Source organism: Polypterus senegalus, chromosome 18 (assembly GCF_016835505.1).
Source record: "Polypterus senegalus isolate Bchr_013 chromosome 18, ASM1683550v1, whole genome shotgun sequence".
Taxonomy (NCBI): Eukaryota; Metazoa; Chordata; class Cladistia; order Polypteriformes; family Polypteridae; genus Polypterus; species Polypterus senegalus.
The window spans coordinates 9,875,987-9,892,973 of record NC_053171.1 but is presented as its reverse complement, the minus strand read 5'-3'; the positions used below and the strand labels follow the sequence as shown (position 1 = coordinate 9,892,973).

At 38.8% G+C, this 16,987-nt stretch overlaps 1 protein-coding gene across 1 annotated transcript in view; it reads right to left on the bottom strand.

The window, feature by feature from the left end:
• Positions 1-16,987, bottom strand: part of LOC120519065 — a 125,056-nt gene that overhangs the window by 28,572 nt on the left and 79,497 nt on the right. The window contains exons 13-14 of the mRNA XM_039742152.1: positions 16,375-16,662; positions 14,878-15,153 (exon numbers count right to left, since the gene is read on the bottom strand). Coding sequence (XP_039598086.1) covers positions 14,878-15,153; positions 16,375-16,662 — 564 coding nt within the window. The remainder of the gene's footprint in view (positions 1-14,877; positions 15,154-16,374; positions 16,663-16,987) is intronic.

Genomic DNA, 16,987 nt, shown 5'->3' with positions numbered 1-16,987 from the left:
TGTTTTCATCATCTGTAGGTCACAGGTTTAGAGTTGTGCAGTGAAGATATAATAACATGTGTACAGCTACATGTGCATGAACTGGAAATTTAAAATAATTCAGTACAGATTTCTCATGAAATCATAATAGTAAAATTATTACAAAATTATGAAAATGCATAAACTGAAAGGCACTAGAAAATATCCAGGGGCACAAAGCAATTTACAAAGTGTTTCAGCAGTGGCCAGTCAAAAATGGATAAATCATGCCGAATCGCTTTCTATGGATTTGGCCAGGTAATGCAAGAGCCGACATTGTTAGTTAATATGACAATCATAATGTCAGGATTTTCTTATTATTCGTATATAAATATTATAGCTTAAAATAAAATATCCAAAATGAGAACACCTTGAATATTGTAACTGCTTAAACCTGTAACTCCTTTTCATAATCATATTGCATCAAAACATCTTTGTGATACCACCTATATAAGGTAGTATCTGGTAAAATGTATTATAATTTTTTACATTTTAAAATTGAAAAGTACATAATAATTCTTAAAAAATTAATCTTAATGATAAATGGTGATATTCATAAGCCTCTCACAGCCATGTTCATTCTTTCATTACCATCTTCAGTCTCCATTTTATACCATCATTATCAACACATACCATTATAATACAAGTCATACAGTAAATTAAGAGGTGAAATTACATCTGCTTAGTGAAATTAAAATGGCATTCTAATTATGGCCTGCTAAAGTGGATTCATTTTTTGAGTGGCACAATGGAGTAGCAATTGGCATTGGACCTTGCAAATCTATTTCAGCTTCAGACTATTGATCCATTCATATGGTGTTGTTGTGTTATCTGCCCTGTTATAATGGGTTTGCACTCATTGAATAAAGGCATACAGCCAACTCACCAGGTTACTCTAAAGTGACATGGTGTGAGTAGTGCTCTGCACCCTGGTTTAGCATCTGTTTAAAATGAATTTGTCCTTTTTGCACTTTGTTCTAATTTCCTGAAAAGAAAAGGTTTGTTTGGTGTATAGGATTTGATTAGAAGAGATCATGCACCAGGGGTCTCATGTATAAACGGCCTGTATGCACAAAAATGATATTTATGCTGGTTTCCACACTCACATCAAGATGTATAGAAACTAAACTTGGCATAAAGTCATGCAAATTCTCACAGCAGCATCCCCTTTACATATGCACGTTTCTGCTCGGTTTTGAAAATTGGTGGCACACAGTGTCAAAGCAGTGCTACTGTTCTGGTGTAGTTTCCCTTTCTTTTTTAGATTCACATCCATGACTCAGGCTTTATCAAATACATTGAAATTAACCGCATATCGTTTATAAATTTAAGTCACCTGCTTGTAATCAACTTGTAACAATATAATGGTGCATGGAATAGCCAAGCTATTTCAAATACCACAGCTGCTTTAACATTGAGTATTGTAACCCATTGCATCTGAACATGGAATTGCAGCTCTACAGCAGCTGAACAGAATGCTCTATAGTGGATTGTGTTGAAAGCGTTGAGGATTTTTGGGATGCAGTTTCCAGCCCTGGAGGACATTTATAGCACATGGTGCCTCAGGAAAGCCTCCAGCATCTGCATGAATTCCACTCAGCCATGCACACAGTCTATGTGAACTTCTCCCATCCAGCAAATGCTTCAGAGCCTTTTCTGCACGGACCTCGAAGCTTAGAAACAGGTTCATCCCAAGATAAACATACTCAATCAGTTCATCAAGTGCTCCCGGTAGAACTGTTTGTACTTATAATTACAATTACCTCACTGTAAACTTGCACTACAGCTGTAATATTGCACAACCTTTGCCACTTTATGAACCACTAGCAAAATACCCGCGCTTCGCAGCGGTGAACTACTGCATTCAAATTTTTATTAAGAAGAAAATTAAACCTTTTTAAACTGTGGGACAATATGCCAATAATTATTTGTTAAGGATCTCTTTGTATACCATGTTGTCAGTTCGGCCCTCCGGTTGTAACATGACCAAGCTGTGCGCTGAGCTTACTCTTGAGCATGTAACTTACAGTTGGTCATATGAACAGTAATCTTGTCTCAAATCTCACAGCTTGGATTGCTGCTGTCATAATCGGTTTGAGTTTCATGGTTTGTTTCAATTACGACAGTATTTGCAGGATTTGTTGTGTTGAAGTGACATTTGGCATCTGTCAAGCGTTGTAAGCACACAACCGGTTTCATCGATAAAATCACATCCAGGTTTTGAGAGTTTAAACATTCATAAACATCAAAGTGTCTACTACTGAAATCGTCACCTGTGAATCTAAGATGTTTAAGAGGCATTGGCGGTTGTCGAAAGGTGTAAAATATTTGGCCATTTCGGTACACTTGAAAGCGACAACCAAACAATTCAGCGGCAGCCATCAACTCACATGCAGAACCATAGGTGATGGGCTTAAGCATTTCACTCTTCTAGTGCTCCTGTGTAGTATAATTATCTCCTGTACCGTCATCAGTCCACACCTTGAACCTGTCCCAGTCATTCAATACATAAGACACAATGTTCCTCCGGATATCAAGAGTGAGCCTGATATGGCCGTGCAATATGTAACAAAGAGAATGGAAAAGGTAGGTAGTATCTCCGGGCATGGAAACCACTCGGTAAGTGACAGTTCTTTGATCGATAGAATTTCTTGAAGATGGGCCCATAAGTAACAAAGACTGTTGAAAAGTTCAATATGGCGGCCAACAGTGGCATAATACTACCGAAATAAGTACGTACATTGGTTTCAGTTAGTGGAGGGAAGCCGCCTACCAAATTTCAAGAAGATGGGGCCATAAATAAGAAAGTTCAACATGGCGGACGTTGTTGACCGTTATGACCATTACGCGTAGAATTTCGAAATGAAACCTGCTTAACTTTTGTAAGTAAGCTGTAAGGAATGAGCCTTGCAAATTTCAGCCTTCTACCTATACAGGAAGTTGGAGAATTAGTGATGTTGGAAAATTCAATATGGTGGCTGACAGTGGCGTCATACCACCGAAATAAGCACGTAGATTGGTTTCGGTTAGCAAAGGGAAGCCACCTACCAAATTTCGTGAAGATGGGGCTGTAAATAAGAAAGTTCAACATGGCGGACGTTGTTGACCGTTATGATCGTTACGCGGACAAGTTCGAAATGAAACCTGCTTAATTGTTGTAAGTAAGCTGTAAGGAATGAGCCTGCCAAATTTCAGACTTCTATCTACACGGGAAGTTGGAGAATTAGTGACGTTTGGAAAATTCAATATGGCGGCCGACAATGGCATCATACCACCGAAATAAGTACGTACATCGGTTTTGGTTAGCGCAGGGAAGCCGCCTACCAAATTTCGTGTAGATGGGGCCATGAATAAGAAAGTTCAATATGGCGGACGTTGTTGACCATTATGACCGTTACGCGTAGAATTTCGAAATGAAACCTGCTTAACTTTTGTAAGTAAGCTGTAAGGAATGGGCCTGCCAAATTTCAGCCTTCTACCTACACGGGAAGTTGGAGAATTAGTGACGTGTGGAAAATTCAATATGGCGGCCGACAATGGTGTCATACCACCGAAATAAGTACGTACATCGGTTTTGGCTAGCGCCGGGAAGCCACCTACCAAATTTCGTGAAGATGGGGCCATAAATAAGAAAGTTTAACATGGTGGACGTTGTCGACCGTTATCGACCGTTATGACCGTTACGTGTAGAATTTCGAAATGAAACCTGCTTAACTTTTGTAAGTAAACTGTAAGGAATGAGCCTGCCAAATTTCAGCCTTCTACCTACACGGGAACTTGGAGAATTAGTGATAAGTGAGTCAGTGAGTGAGTGAGTGAGTCAGTCAGTGAGTCAGTGAGGGCTTTGCCTTTTATTAGTATAAATTTGCACAATATGCCACCATGTCCCCATGTTTAATGCATGCTTTAAAGAATTTCATCATGAAAACGATCAAGTATACATGTTAGTATTCAAAAATGTTCACAGAGCTATAATATAATGAATGTAATGTATTCTGTGTGGAGATCAGTACCTGTGCACTCCTGCCTGCGATCTAGAAAGTCCGTTTAAGAAGCACGTAGTGATTCACACACATAGAACACATAGAATTCAAAGCATTTAACATGCTACTTTAGTTACGATGAAATTTGAGAAACTAGTAAATGAAACATTAATTTTAAGATGAAGTTTACGACGTTCAACTTTAATGACAAAATAAATTACAAAATTAAAGTGGAAATTTCAAGATTAAAGTCGACATTTCAAACTTTTTTTTCTTCACTATGTCCCTATTTTTTTTCTTTTCTCTGTGCCCTAATACACTTCTGTATGACACTCAGATGGTGGGCTATGACTTGCCCATTTCACATCGACTATATCTGACCACTTCTCTTTACTTTCAGGCACTGTGCGACTTTCTGAATTTGAACTTTTGAGTGTCTCCTCCACACTTCTGTTGCTTATAACACTGAGTAAGCCAACAAGTAGTATGTTTTTCCTTATCTCCACTTTGCATTCGCTGAAATTCTTCTTTTGTTCTTGTGCTTTTGTCATTGTCTTTTCACAAAAACGCTGAACATAAGGGGCTATTTATATTGATTTGATAGGGTGGCAGGCACATGCACATATGTTACTTTTCACACTGATTGGGATTTATGGAGCAGAAGTGCATGGAAGTTGACTTAGGCACAGTTTTGTGCATTTGAATGTTTTTGTGCGTACACACATTGTCTGTACGCTATGTTTTAGTGTGAACTCAATGCACTGTGTTATACATGAGGCCTTTGATCCTTTAGAAGGTATACAGTGGAGAGTTATTTTTGCAGGTAAGGGTCTCTAACACTGACACACATACCAAAGATGTCATCAAGGTTCTCTACCAAGTCATTATCAAAGTAAACTGTTTTATTATTTTAATGCCTTTTAAAACAGAATCACCCTAACTCATGTTGTTTGAGGTTTTACATCCAAAATGCAGTTGCAAGATGGATAATGGATGCCGCTACTGTTATCCACATTGTGCCACCTAAGAAAGTAATAATAAAAGTTTATAACGTCAAAATTAACTTTGTCATTCATCCAAAAATAAACTGAAATAATGAAAACATTCCCCAATGATGTCTTAACTATAAATGGCAGAGACAAAAGGAAATAAAACAAAAAAAATCATAACTACTACTAGGACCCTGATTAAAATGCCAAAAGAATGACTGCTGGATATTTTAATGTAAATATTCATATCAAGATATTGGGGTTTGTTTGGACTGACTAAGTTAGCCATGCAATATCATTTAAAGAATACTTTTAACCATTCATTCCACTAGGGTTAGGAGTGCTCCTTCCATCTCTCAGTGACATCTCCAATCACTGCCAGTGTTTCTGTGTACTTGCTAAGAATGTCCTGCCTCTCCCTTCGATGTGGTTGAATGGTTCCCCAAAATCTCATTGAGGCCAGTGGGCCAGTACTCACCACTGCTCCATATCAGCACTTCCATGTTCTGCTCTTTGGAGTACTGGGAGTTTTTCTTGCATACTGGCAGTGTTTAAAGGTAGCCGCTGCTTGCCAGTTTGTAGTGCTGGTACTTTGGAGTATCATCACTTTTTCTTTCATATTGGCACTTCTGACAACCTGCTGGTACTATTATGCCAATCATGCTAATTTACCACTAACACTATGAACTGTATGCTGGAAATGAAGTATTTGCTAAACTTAATTAGCCAGGATCTGCTACATATTGCAAATTAGCATACATTTCATTATTTCATTTTTCCTGCTTCTTTCCTGTCCTGCTGGTAGCAAACGGGGTAAGAAGGTCTGAGGTCGTGTTTGCCTTGTTACATGAGAAATAAAAGCCTAGGCAAAAGAAAAAGCACCACTTCAAAATCCAAGTGAGTACTAGTAGTCAGCGCCATCAGCAGTCTCAGCAAGTGAGTGCCTGCCCTATCAGTAATATTGGTAAAGAGCCTGTTGATGAACTGCAGGTAATGATAACAACAATATTAGAGCTAATGAACAGCCAGACTGCCAGTTAAAGCAGAAAATGCTCTACTTTTTATTAAAGACTAGCAGAATACACGCGCTTCGCAGCGGAGAAGTAGTGTGTTAAAGAAGTTATGAAAAAGAAAAGGAAATATTTTAAAAATAACGTAACATGATTGTTAATGTAATTGTTTTGTCATTGATATGAGTGTTGTTGTCATATCTTTCTCTCTCTCTCTCTCTCTCTATATATATATATATATATTGTGAACTTGACCCAGGACACAGGCAGACAGACATCATTATTGCTCACCACACACTCGTTTTATTTACACTATTTACAGATTGTCCCGCGCTCAACTCCCCAGTGCCTCTTGCACCGATTCAATAGCTCTAGGCCTTACAACGCCTCTGTCTCTCTTTCCAGGCCTTACAATGCCTCTTTCTCTCTTTTCTCTGGCCGCCTCCAGTCCTCCCGCTAGCTCCGTCCTCTTCCACCCGACTTCCGCTCCAGACTGAAGGGAGGCGGCCCCTTATATAGTGCTCCCGGATGAGCACCAGGTGTTTCCGGCATCCACTCTTGGCCACGCCCCAGCGTGGCGGAAGTGCCGGCTGTCCTCCCGGCAGCTCTCCGGTCGCCACAATAAGTCTTCCCCCCGGCACTTCCTGGTGTGGCGGAAGTGCCGGGCTCCCGGGATAATTAGGCACCGGGGCGCCGCCTGGCGGTGGCCACGGGTCCCTACAGGGCTGGGCTTCAAAGCCCTGTACCCGAGGCCCCCTGCCTAACCAGGACGGACGCCCCACTCTGTCTGGAGGAGGCACTCGCCCTCCTCCGGTCCTCCAAGGCGTCCCGGCCGGGCTCCAGCCCCGACCGGCAACGCGACGGGATAAACCGGCATCGGGGCGCCGCCTGGCGGTGACCACGGGCCCCTACAGGGAAGGGCTTCCATGCCCTCAACCCGTGGCCCCCAACAGAACCAGGACGGACGCCCCCTCGCGGTCTGGAGGAGGCATAAGCCCTCCTCACGTCCTCCCGGGCGTCCCGGCCGGGGGCCACAATATATATACATAGCAAAATACCAACGTTTGGTAGCAGAGAAGTAAAAAGAAAAGGAAACATTTTAATAATAACGTAACATAATTGACAATATAATTGTTTTGTCATTGTCATGAGTGTTGCTGGCATATATATATACACTCACACACACATATATAAACATATATATATATACATATACATATAAATATATATACATATATACACATATATATATATACATATATACTGTATAAACACATATATATATATATACAAATCTACATATATATCTACATATATATATTAGGGGTGGGACTCGATTAAAAAAATTAATCCAATTAATTAGAGGCTGTGTAATAATTAATCTTGATTAATCGTATGTAATCGCACACGTAAATTTGCCCCAAATCGCAAATGTGTTTTTTTAATTTAAAAGGGTTTTAGTGGGCGACAGAATCAAATAATAGACATGGACATGAATATTGTAAACTCAAGCTCTTTTAATTTCTGAAAAAAAAATTCTTTTAAACTGCATTTGAATTCAAAACAGAAACAAAAATATCATCCCTGGTTAAAATTGGGCAGACTTAAACTACTTAAACTACCACTTTATTTTTAAGTACATTTTCAGAATGGTATTGTCTTTAAATAATAATAACCAAAATTTCAACATAGAGTGCAGTTTTTCTTCTTAAAAAAATAATAAGAAACATAAAAGGTAATTTGACCAACTTAATCTTTAAACTCTGAGTAACCTTAGCCAAAATTATTTTGTACATTAGGCTAAAACAGTATGATCATTGAACATTTTGTAATTAGATGTAATTAGAATTACTAACGGTCACGGAAGTCCAATGATGCCCAGTAAGAGCCACAAAGTCCGCTATCTGTAATGCATCTAATTTTGCTTGCTTTTCAGTGTGCACAAAACCATGCTTTTATCAAGGCTTCGCTCGGGTAGTTTTGAAATTAAATTTTCCTCCGATCAGTCGTAGGAACGCGCTTCATTTCGAGTGTAACATTTTTGTAGCTGTGATGTGTGCATCAGTGTAATCGATTTACCAGGAAATCATGCATTGACAAAAGATCCCCTTTGCTTGGAATTGAAAGTGTGATTAAATGCGTTATTTTTTGTTATGGAGTACATGCATCGAAGCTTCTCAGCTGTACTTGTGCTAAGAATAGGAAAGATTTTAAAAATAACGTAACATGATTCTGCGATAACCGCATATTTTTTCATACGTCTCAAACCAAGGAGATGCGAGGGTAAAATGAATCGGGAAGCACGCGTACATAATCAGTACATCCCCTCTCGGGAATCAAACCTCGGATGTAAGCGATAGAGGCGAAGCCTCTACAATTGCGCCACAGTGTGTGGCTTATCTATTTGAGAGTATGTAGATCGGGGTATATATATATATTCGCAGCGGAGACGTAGTGTGTTAAAGAAGCTATGAAAAAGAAAAGGGAACATTTTAAAAATAACGTAACATGATTGTCAATATACAGTAATTGTTTTGTGAGTGTTGCTGTGATCAAGGATTCGATTATCATTATTTGTTTCAATCAGGGTCGTATTTGTACGATGTGTTGTGTTCAAGTTACATTCTGTGTTTGTTAGTCGTTGTAAAGATTAAATTCTGTAATTACAGCCACATTAGCTCCACAAATGAGACACACGGGTTTACCGGCAATGTCAGTAAACATATACTCAGCCTCCCATCGTTTTTTAAAGGCTCTATTTTCAGAATCAACTTTTCTCTTCGGCATCGTGTGGGCTAGCTTCGCAATAACTTGCAGTATCATAAGCTAGACTTGATTAATGCGGTAAGTGTTCGGCAAGGCAGCTGAAGCGCTGCATTATGGGATCTGTAGTTTAGTGTGTTACCAGTGCTTCATATACCCGGGCCATTAATAACAATAATACAGTATATAAAATGATCTCGCGGGCCGGATATAATTACACGCCGGGCCGGATGTGGCCCGCGGCCCTTTAGTTTGACACATATGGACTAAATAGAACTTGAAAAGATATATTTTTTCGTACATCGAGCCCGCGTGCTATTGTGGTTTTGCCTGCATGCCTCAATAAGTCATCCTCTCCTCGCTCTTACTTTTTTACCGTTCATCTAATGAATACACTGAGTATGGCTTTATCAAAACAATCATTGATGGCGAATAAAGTATCCATTATTCGAGTATGTAGATCGGGGTATATATATATATACATATATATATATACCCGCGTATCAGCGGAGAAGTAGTGTGTTAAAAAAGCTATGAAAAAGAAAAGGGAACATTTTAAAAATAACATAACATGACTGTCAATATACAGTATTTGTTTTGTGAGTGTTACTGAGTGTTGCTATCATCAAGGATTTGATTATCATTATTTCTTTCAATCAGGTTTGTATTTGTAGGATGTGTTGTGTTCAAGTTACATTCCGTGTTTGTCAATCGTTGTAAAGATGACAGGTTTCATTCATCGATTCGTTTCTTACTTCATCAATAAACAGCTCGTCTTCTTCTTTATCTGAGACCTGACACACTGCATGCACGGGTTTTTTTTTACACTGTCTTCCTTTAGCGGGACATTGACTTTTTCCACCGTGTGCTTTGTTTCCACAGTAGATGCATTTATGAATATGCTTGTATGTATCAGACGCTTCATATTTTTTGCTGCCTTTTCAATTGTGTAATTGTGTTTTTGTTCAGCGCTCTTTGGAACTGTTGCTTTTGTCTGTGCACTGCGCCAGTTCACGTGAGCCGCTCGGTGTACATGCATCGAAGGTTCCCAGCTGTGCTGGTGCCATCTCGTGCTATGTCCATGGCTGTATTTAATGTTACCGAAGTCCTGGCACTTAAAACTTTCTCTCGCAGTTTCGCTGAGTTTGTGCCAAACACCACCCTGACCATCTCATCTTCCTCTGCATAAGCACAGTCCTTCACCCGTGAATATTTAGTGGCAGTTTGCTATTGGATTGCCACTGACGGACGGCCTTATATGGGCAGGCACTAAATTACAAACGCCAGCGGCAGCCTGTCTATGAAATTAATTTAAAGTTTAGGTTTACATCGTGCTTTGTTTACGAAGTAGCAGAACTCGTGAATATGGTTGTATATGTCACTCGCTCGCTTCTTATTGTTTCGCTGCCTTCTCAATTATATAATGCATGTTTTCTTCAGCACTTTTTGGAGGTCTTCCTGGTTTTCTATGTACTGCGTGATTACGTGGGAGGCGTGATGATGTCACACGAAACTCCGCCCCCACGGCGTTCAAGCTCATCTCCATTACAGTAAATGGAGAAAAACAGCTTCCAGTTATGACCATTACGCATAGAATTTCGAAATGAAACCTGCCCAACTTTTGTAAGAAAGCTGTAAGGAATGAACCTGCCAAATTTCAGCCTTCCACCCACACGGGAAGTTGGAGAATTAGTGATGAGTCAGTCAGTGAGTGAGTGAGTGAGTGAGTGAGTGAGTGAGGGCTTTGCCTTTTATTAGTATAGATCAAATAATGTTTAAAGACAAAAAGTTGGGGTGTATTTTGATGTCACATACACCAAAATTGTAGACATATTTTCATTTGAATTATTGGAATTGTACTTTTTTAAAGAAAAATATATTAGCATTTGTAGTATCTCCTGGTATCTTCATAAGAGAATTTCAAAATGTACTATGGTTTTGATTTGGTAGTATCGGCTGACAAGCATGTGGTATTATTCTTTTACTTTTTATTTTTGTAATTTAGAAGACAAATTCATTTTCATATTCTGTCCCTTTGGGTCCCTCTTTCATTAGTTTTGTGCATTTAGGTCTCACTGTTTGTGTGTGTGTGTGTGAAAGGAAAATGCTGAGCAAATTATTGAATTATTTAGCTGATATCTTTCTCAGGGAGGCCCTCCCAACTTGAGTACGATCATGTTTCTTCCAAATCTATCAATATTTGAGGCCATTCAAAAGTCATTCACAGTGGTCTTAACAAACTAATTTCTGGAGAACCTCCTACTAATATTAAATAGAAGGCCTTGTCCTTAAGTTAACTCCTTTCTTCTCCTTTGATGTGGTATGCACTGCAGAGAAGGGGAATGAAAGTCAGTAGGACTTGTGTGTCAATGACAGGGAAGGTAGCGGAAGGGTGCAACTGCAAGGAGTAAGGGTGGTGAAAGTAGACAAATTTAAATATTTGGGTTCAGTAGTCCAAAGCAACTGAGAGTGCAACAGAGGGGAAAATGAGAGTGCAGTATGGGTGGACTGGGTGAAGAAGAGTGGCAGGAGTGATTTGTGATTGAAGAGTAAGATTGAAAGGGAAAGTCTATAAAACGGTAGCAAAACCAGTTATGTTGCATGATTTGGAGATGGTGGCACTGATGAAAAAACAGAAGGCAGAGTTGAAGATGCTATGATTTTTGCTCAGACTAATGAGGGTAGACAGGATTAGGAATGAGTATATTAGTGGCATAACACAGGTATGACAGTTTGGTAACAAAGTGAGGGAGGTTAGATTGAGATTGTTTGGGCACATGCAGAGGAGAGACTAGGGGTTCATTGGGAAAAGAATTCTGAGAATGGAACTGCCAGGCAAGAGGAAGGCCAAAGAGGATGTTTATGAATGTGGTGAGGGAAGACATGAAGGCAGTCGGTGTAGCCGAAAGTGATGTAAAAAACAGGGAGAAGGATGATCCACTGTGGCAACCCCTAAATGGGAGCAGCCAAAAGAAAAAGAATAAGAAGAAGGTGTCCAGCAGCATGTGTTAAGAGTGTTGCCAAGAAAGGACAATACTTCCTAGCTGCTTGTACTGCTGAGAAATTGTCATCCATTTTAACTCCATCCTTCTGAAAAAATGATGCAAGAGAAGCAATTCTGGATGTGAGGTTTGAAATCATTAAAAAAAGATATATGCCTTAGAATTTCCTACCACACCTTCAAAATCTTCTTGGGTCGTCCATGGTTTATTAGCTGACTTTTCTAAGTGGTGATCAGTTGACAGCTTAGCACTAGTTTTTTTGCAACAATCCATAACATATTGCTTATATTGAGTTGGCACAAGAACAACAAAATATTGACCTGTTTACAAGAGTACTTCAGTTGCTGTTATGAGCAACCTTCTGCTAAAACATAAGGTTTGTTATGGACAATCCATTACTAGCACAGGAATTCAATAATAATAATTTAACACAAAAACCCAGATCTAGCAGGCAGTTTCAATCACACACTTTTCAGGGCTTTGAACATTCAAGTTGTGTAACAGAATGATAGTCTCACACTCTCAAGCACTGTATCCATTACCTTTAAATGTTATTTTATTACAACAAAGACATACACATGCTAAGGAATGTCTAGAGAAATGCAGCTAGGCTAACTCTGGGACCGAGATGTACGTAATATGAGGAGAGATTGAAGAAGTTTAAATTTATGAAGGGGATTACAATAGTGGATCTCAGCTGTTACTTTAAAATACATTTTTCAACAAACACATGGGAATATGGATTGAAACTTGTTAAGGGTAAATTTCACACAAATGTTAGAAAATAAAAAGTAACTATTAGTCCTAGTCATATTTCTTTTTAGGGGTACGTATTGTAACAAAGGCGCTGTATTGCGCCCGACCCGACACAGACTCACATGGAGGCACATGTAAAAACACAAAAAACTTTTATTTTTCTTCACCTGTGGGGCACATTTTCCCCATAATCCCCACAGGCACAACACAGTCGCAAACAAAAAACACACACAATACAGCACTCTTTCTCTTCCTTCACCAGTCTTCCCTGGCAACCTCGTCCTCCTCCTCCTCCTCCCGATTCTGGCTCCTTTTATAGTTCACCCGGAAGTGCTCCAGGTGCACTTCTGGGTGTGGTGAATACGTTGCCCATACGGGCTCAGGAGTCCCAGCTGCAGCACCCCCTGGAGGTGCCTGCGGGACCCAACAGGGTTGCACCCAACTCCAAGTCCCATGGAGCACTACCGGAAACCGAAGCACCGCTTCAACCCAGGCAGGCTGCCATCTAGTGTCCATTTGGAGCTATTGCACCGTCCAAGGCTGCTCCCTGTGAATATAAAGTGCAGGGGCATCCCGGCTGGGCATGGACCCCAGCCACCTGCCACAGTATTAACCTAAAGCTTTGCAAACAATACTAAGAAAGGCTAACTCAGATATTACAAAAAAATATAATTATTTCATCCCATAGAAATAAAACTGTTCTTTTATATTAAAAGCAATAAATTGGAGTACATTAATGGTCCAGGATCTTATTGAGTTGCTGGTTAGGAGACGTAAGGCTGTAGTGGAACTTGGTGAGTTGAAACTTAACATCAGTTTAAAGTAATAACCAGGTGAAAAATATTTGCTACCTGTTCTTGTCACAGTAGTTCTAATAAAGACAAATATGTGCCAAAACCTTTACAGTCTACAAATAGAGATTGCATTCAGGCGAACCTTCCATCCACTGATACAAGCTTCACCTGAATAAGTGATCAAACATTGGACACATGTGAGTGTGATTGGGGTATGATAAAGGGGTGCAGGATCGATGGGCATCCTGTTTCCAGAGTTCTTTCCATCCTAGTGCCAATTGCTGCCAGGGTAGGCTCCATTATTTGACTCTGAATTGAATTGAATTAAGAGGCTTTGTATCAGATTCATTCAAATTCATTTTTCAATTTTCAATTTTCTATTGCAACTTCACAGACTTGAGATTCAAATTGTCACAAACAATTGTATGTAATTTTCACTGCAGATGAGGACAATTTCAGATATTATGGAACCAAGTGTGGTAGGACATCATGGCTCTTATACCAAATGAATGCAAAAAATAAATCAAGTAATCCAAACCGGAAGGTGAAATGAGTGTCTTTTGCCACTCTCTGACATAACAGCATCAACTGCTTTTTACCTTTAGCCAAGTCAGATGTGTTCATTTGTTTTTAGTTATACTGGTGTATAGCTGAGAGGTGGGTTGGTTGTTTATGTGTTGGTATTTTCCATAATGTAATATTAATTAATTTATTTATTGAGCTTCTGTAAAAAGAAAAAAGACAAATAAAGATCTATCTATCTATCTATCTATCTATCTATCTATCTATCTATCTATCTATCTATCTTATAGTGCCTTTCCCATCTATCTCTATTTGCTTCTGTCTATCAATGTCAAAGAGCAGAACAGGATGGTACAACTAAGTTCTGCTGTCATTCTAAACACATCAGGACAATGAAGAATAAACCTCTGACTAGTAAGAAAGAGCATTAGGGTGAGTAGGGATCTTTTAAAGTTAACTCTGGGAATAATATCTTAACAATGGCATTAACTCCAGTTCAGTGCTGAGGGTAAACATAATACAGTAAATGATAATGCAAATGGAAAATAAATTGTAAAAAATTAAATGGTAGATGTCAGAATTTTCAGTCAAAAACTCAAATCAATGAGTCAGTGATTGTACCAAAAGTACACCATCACTAAGAGTTTTACAAAACTTAATTGGTCAGTTTCAGCACAAAAGGAACACAAGAGTCAATTACAGTAGATAATAAAATCATTATAGTCCTAGCCGGTCTAAAATTTCAAAAATAAAACATACATAGAAGGCATACTTTTAATATTAACATGGAGAAAGCCTTGCAGACTGAGTGAGGGAAAAGCTTTTATAGAAAAGAAGCTGCAAAACTCCACTAACCGAGATGTCAGCAGAGCACCAAAGAGCCAGAGCTTGTTCATGAACATCCAGGAGCAGTTTGTGAAGAGAGATTCAAAATGGTGAATCTGAATTTATAATAATATTAACAGAAGTAGTTTGTGTGCATCTGATTGTAACTGCTGTGAATCAATGAGCAAAAAGCATGTTACAGATTAATCTCATACCTGATACTTGTAACTGAACAGGATCACTAGCTTTTGAATAAAGCTTTTCTTTTCCAGCACGACACCAATACTCTCCACTGTGCGTGATATTCACAGAGCTGATGGTGAAGATGTTCTCCATTTGTGTTGTATAAGGGTTTCTATCCCCAGTCTTGTACAGCTCATATGTCCAACCATCATGATCTCCATCAACCCCACAGTGCAGACTGACCTGTTCACTTTCATATACCTCTCCATTTATATTTTTTGACTTTACTTCTAGTTTGGTTGTCCTCTCTAAAAGTGAAAGTTGACAGGATGAGAAATCAATGGTAAGCGTAAAAATAACCTGAGAAACAAAAACTTCCTGTGGCTTCCACTTACTCTTATTACAGACGATAAGGATCAGCATTACTGAAGTAAACTTTAAACCTACAATAAGTCACCTCACCTACTGAACGTAAAAACAAAGACTATTCTGAATGGAAAAATGGACAACATGGATCAAGATTTGTAAAGTACACTGAGATTTACTGAGGCAAACAGATGCAATTAAGACTAGTAGTTCATCAGTTATATGAGACACAACTGAGTGGGATGAGTTCAAATTTCATATGAGGTAGTTTGACATTCTGCATCAATAAATTACTTTAAACTAAAAGTTCATTTTTTGGGATGATTAAATCCATTTTTTTCCATGTGACATGTTGTGTAGGTGTAACTTACTGTTAAAAATACAGTATCTTAGAGCATTCAGCTCAGGGTGGATACCTTGTTGTTGGAAAAACAATTACATTTTGACAACCTAACTGATCAATGGATATATTGAGTGTGAAATTAAATTGCTACATTACTGTTGTGTTATATACCATAATGACTGTTGTGGTCACTTAGCTGATCTGACACTTCAGTTTTGTTGGATTTGTGTGTCCTACTTTGAGAAACATTTTAAAAGAGAAAATGGACATGGAAGACAGCATTAAGATAGCAGAGACTGTTTAAAATGAGACTGATGTGTCAGGCATGAAGAAATTTTTCATGTTTCCACTAAACTTCACAGAGACACAAAAACACAAGCAGCAAATCTAACATCTCAATTACACAACTACTGCTGACCAAGCAAAACTGCATGAAAACATTGATAGCATCCAGCACTCCATAAGCTGAGAGATGAATGAGAGAAAAAGTGGAAATGAGCTTGAGATTTACAATAAATTCAGTAATGTATTGGGGTTTTCAGTGCTGGTCATTGTTTATTGCTCTGTTATAACTCAGTGAGCACAAAGGAAATTAAAGACGTGAATTGGATGAGTGCCACCTTATAAATGGATTCTGATGTCTTGCTGAAAACTTCGGTCAGGCTTTATATAAATTAATTTTAAAAATCTATCAATACATAAATGATTTAAACTTCCCTTCTGTAAGACCTCTGAGTAGCCATGTGGTGATAAAGTTCCCCAAATATCTTTACCATACTGGACAGTGAGTGACCACTGCCCTCTGCAATAAGACACTCACCATAAATAGTCACTTTAATGTCATTGCTGTCCTTTGAGTAACGAGGAAAACCATCTCTTGTGGCAGAACACCAGTAAGTGTTGCTGTCTGGCTCAGTTACAGACTGAACTGTATAAGTCGGTCCAGTGAATCCTTCAATAAGAAACCGTTGGTATATGTTGCTCCCTTTGTACCATTGATATTTCCAGCCTGTGTAGTAACCTTCAATGCTGCACACCAGGGTCATTGTGTCTCCAACATACAGGGAGTTCCAGTCATTTTTTAACTTCAGTGTTGCCTTTGGGTTTTCTACAAGAAATAACAAATCTGAATTACCAGCTAAAATCAAGCTGAATGAGATGAACACAACTAGCACCCTTATGTTTATTATACAATGACACTGTGCTTTACTAAGACATTTTAAAATATCAATTAATAATTACTCATTCTGCACAGTACCTTTCCAAATGAGAAACATCAAAAAGTATTTTACAAAGCAATCACTGCTTCAACATGAATGATTAAACATTTCAATAAGGGAAGATCAATATCGACTTGACAGTAATAAAAAAAAAACATCTCTGGAATCATCAGGAAAGAATAACAGTATAAAAATAATAAGTATGAGGTGATA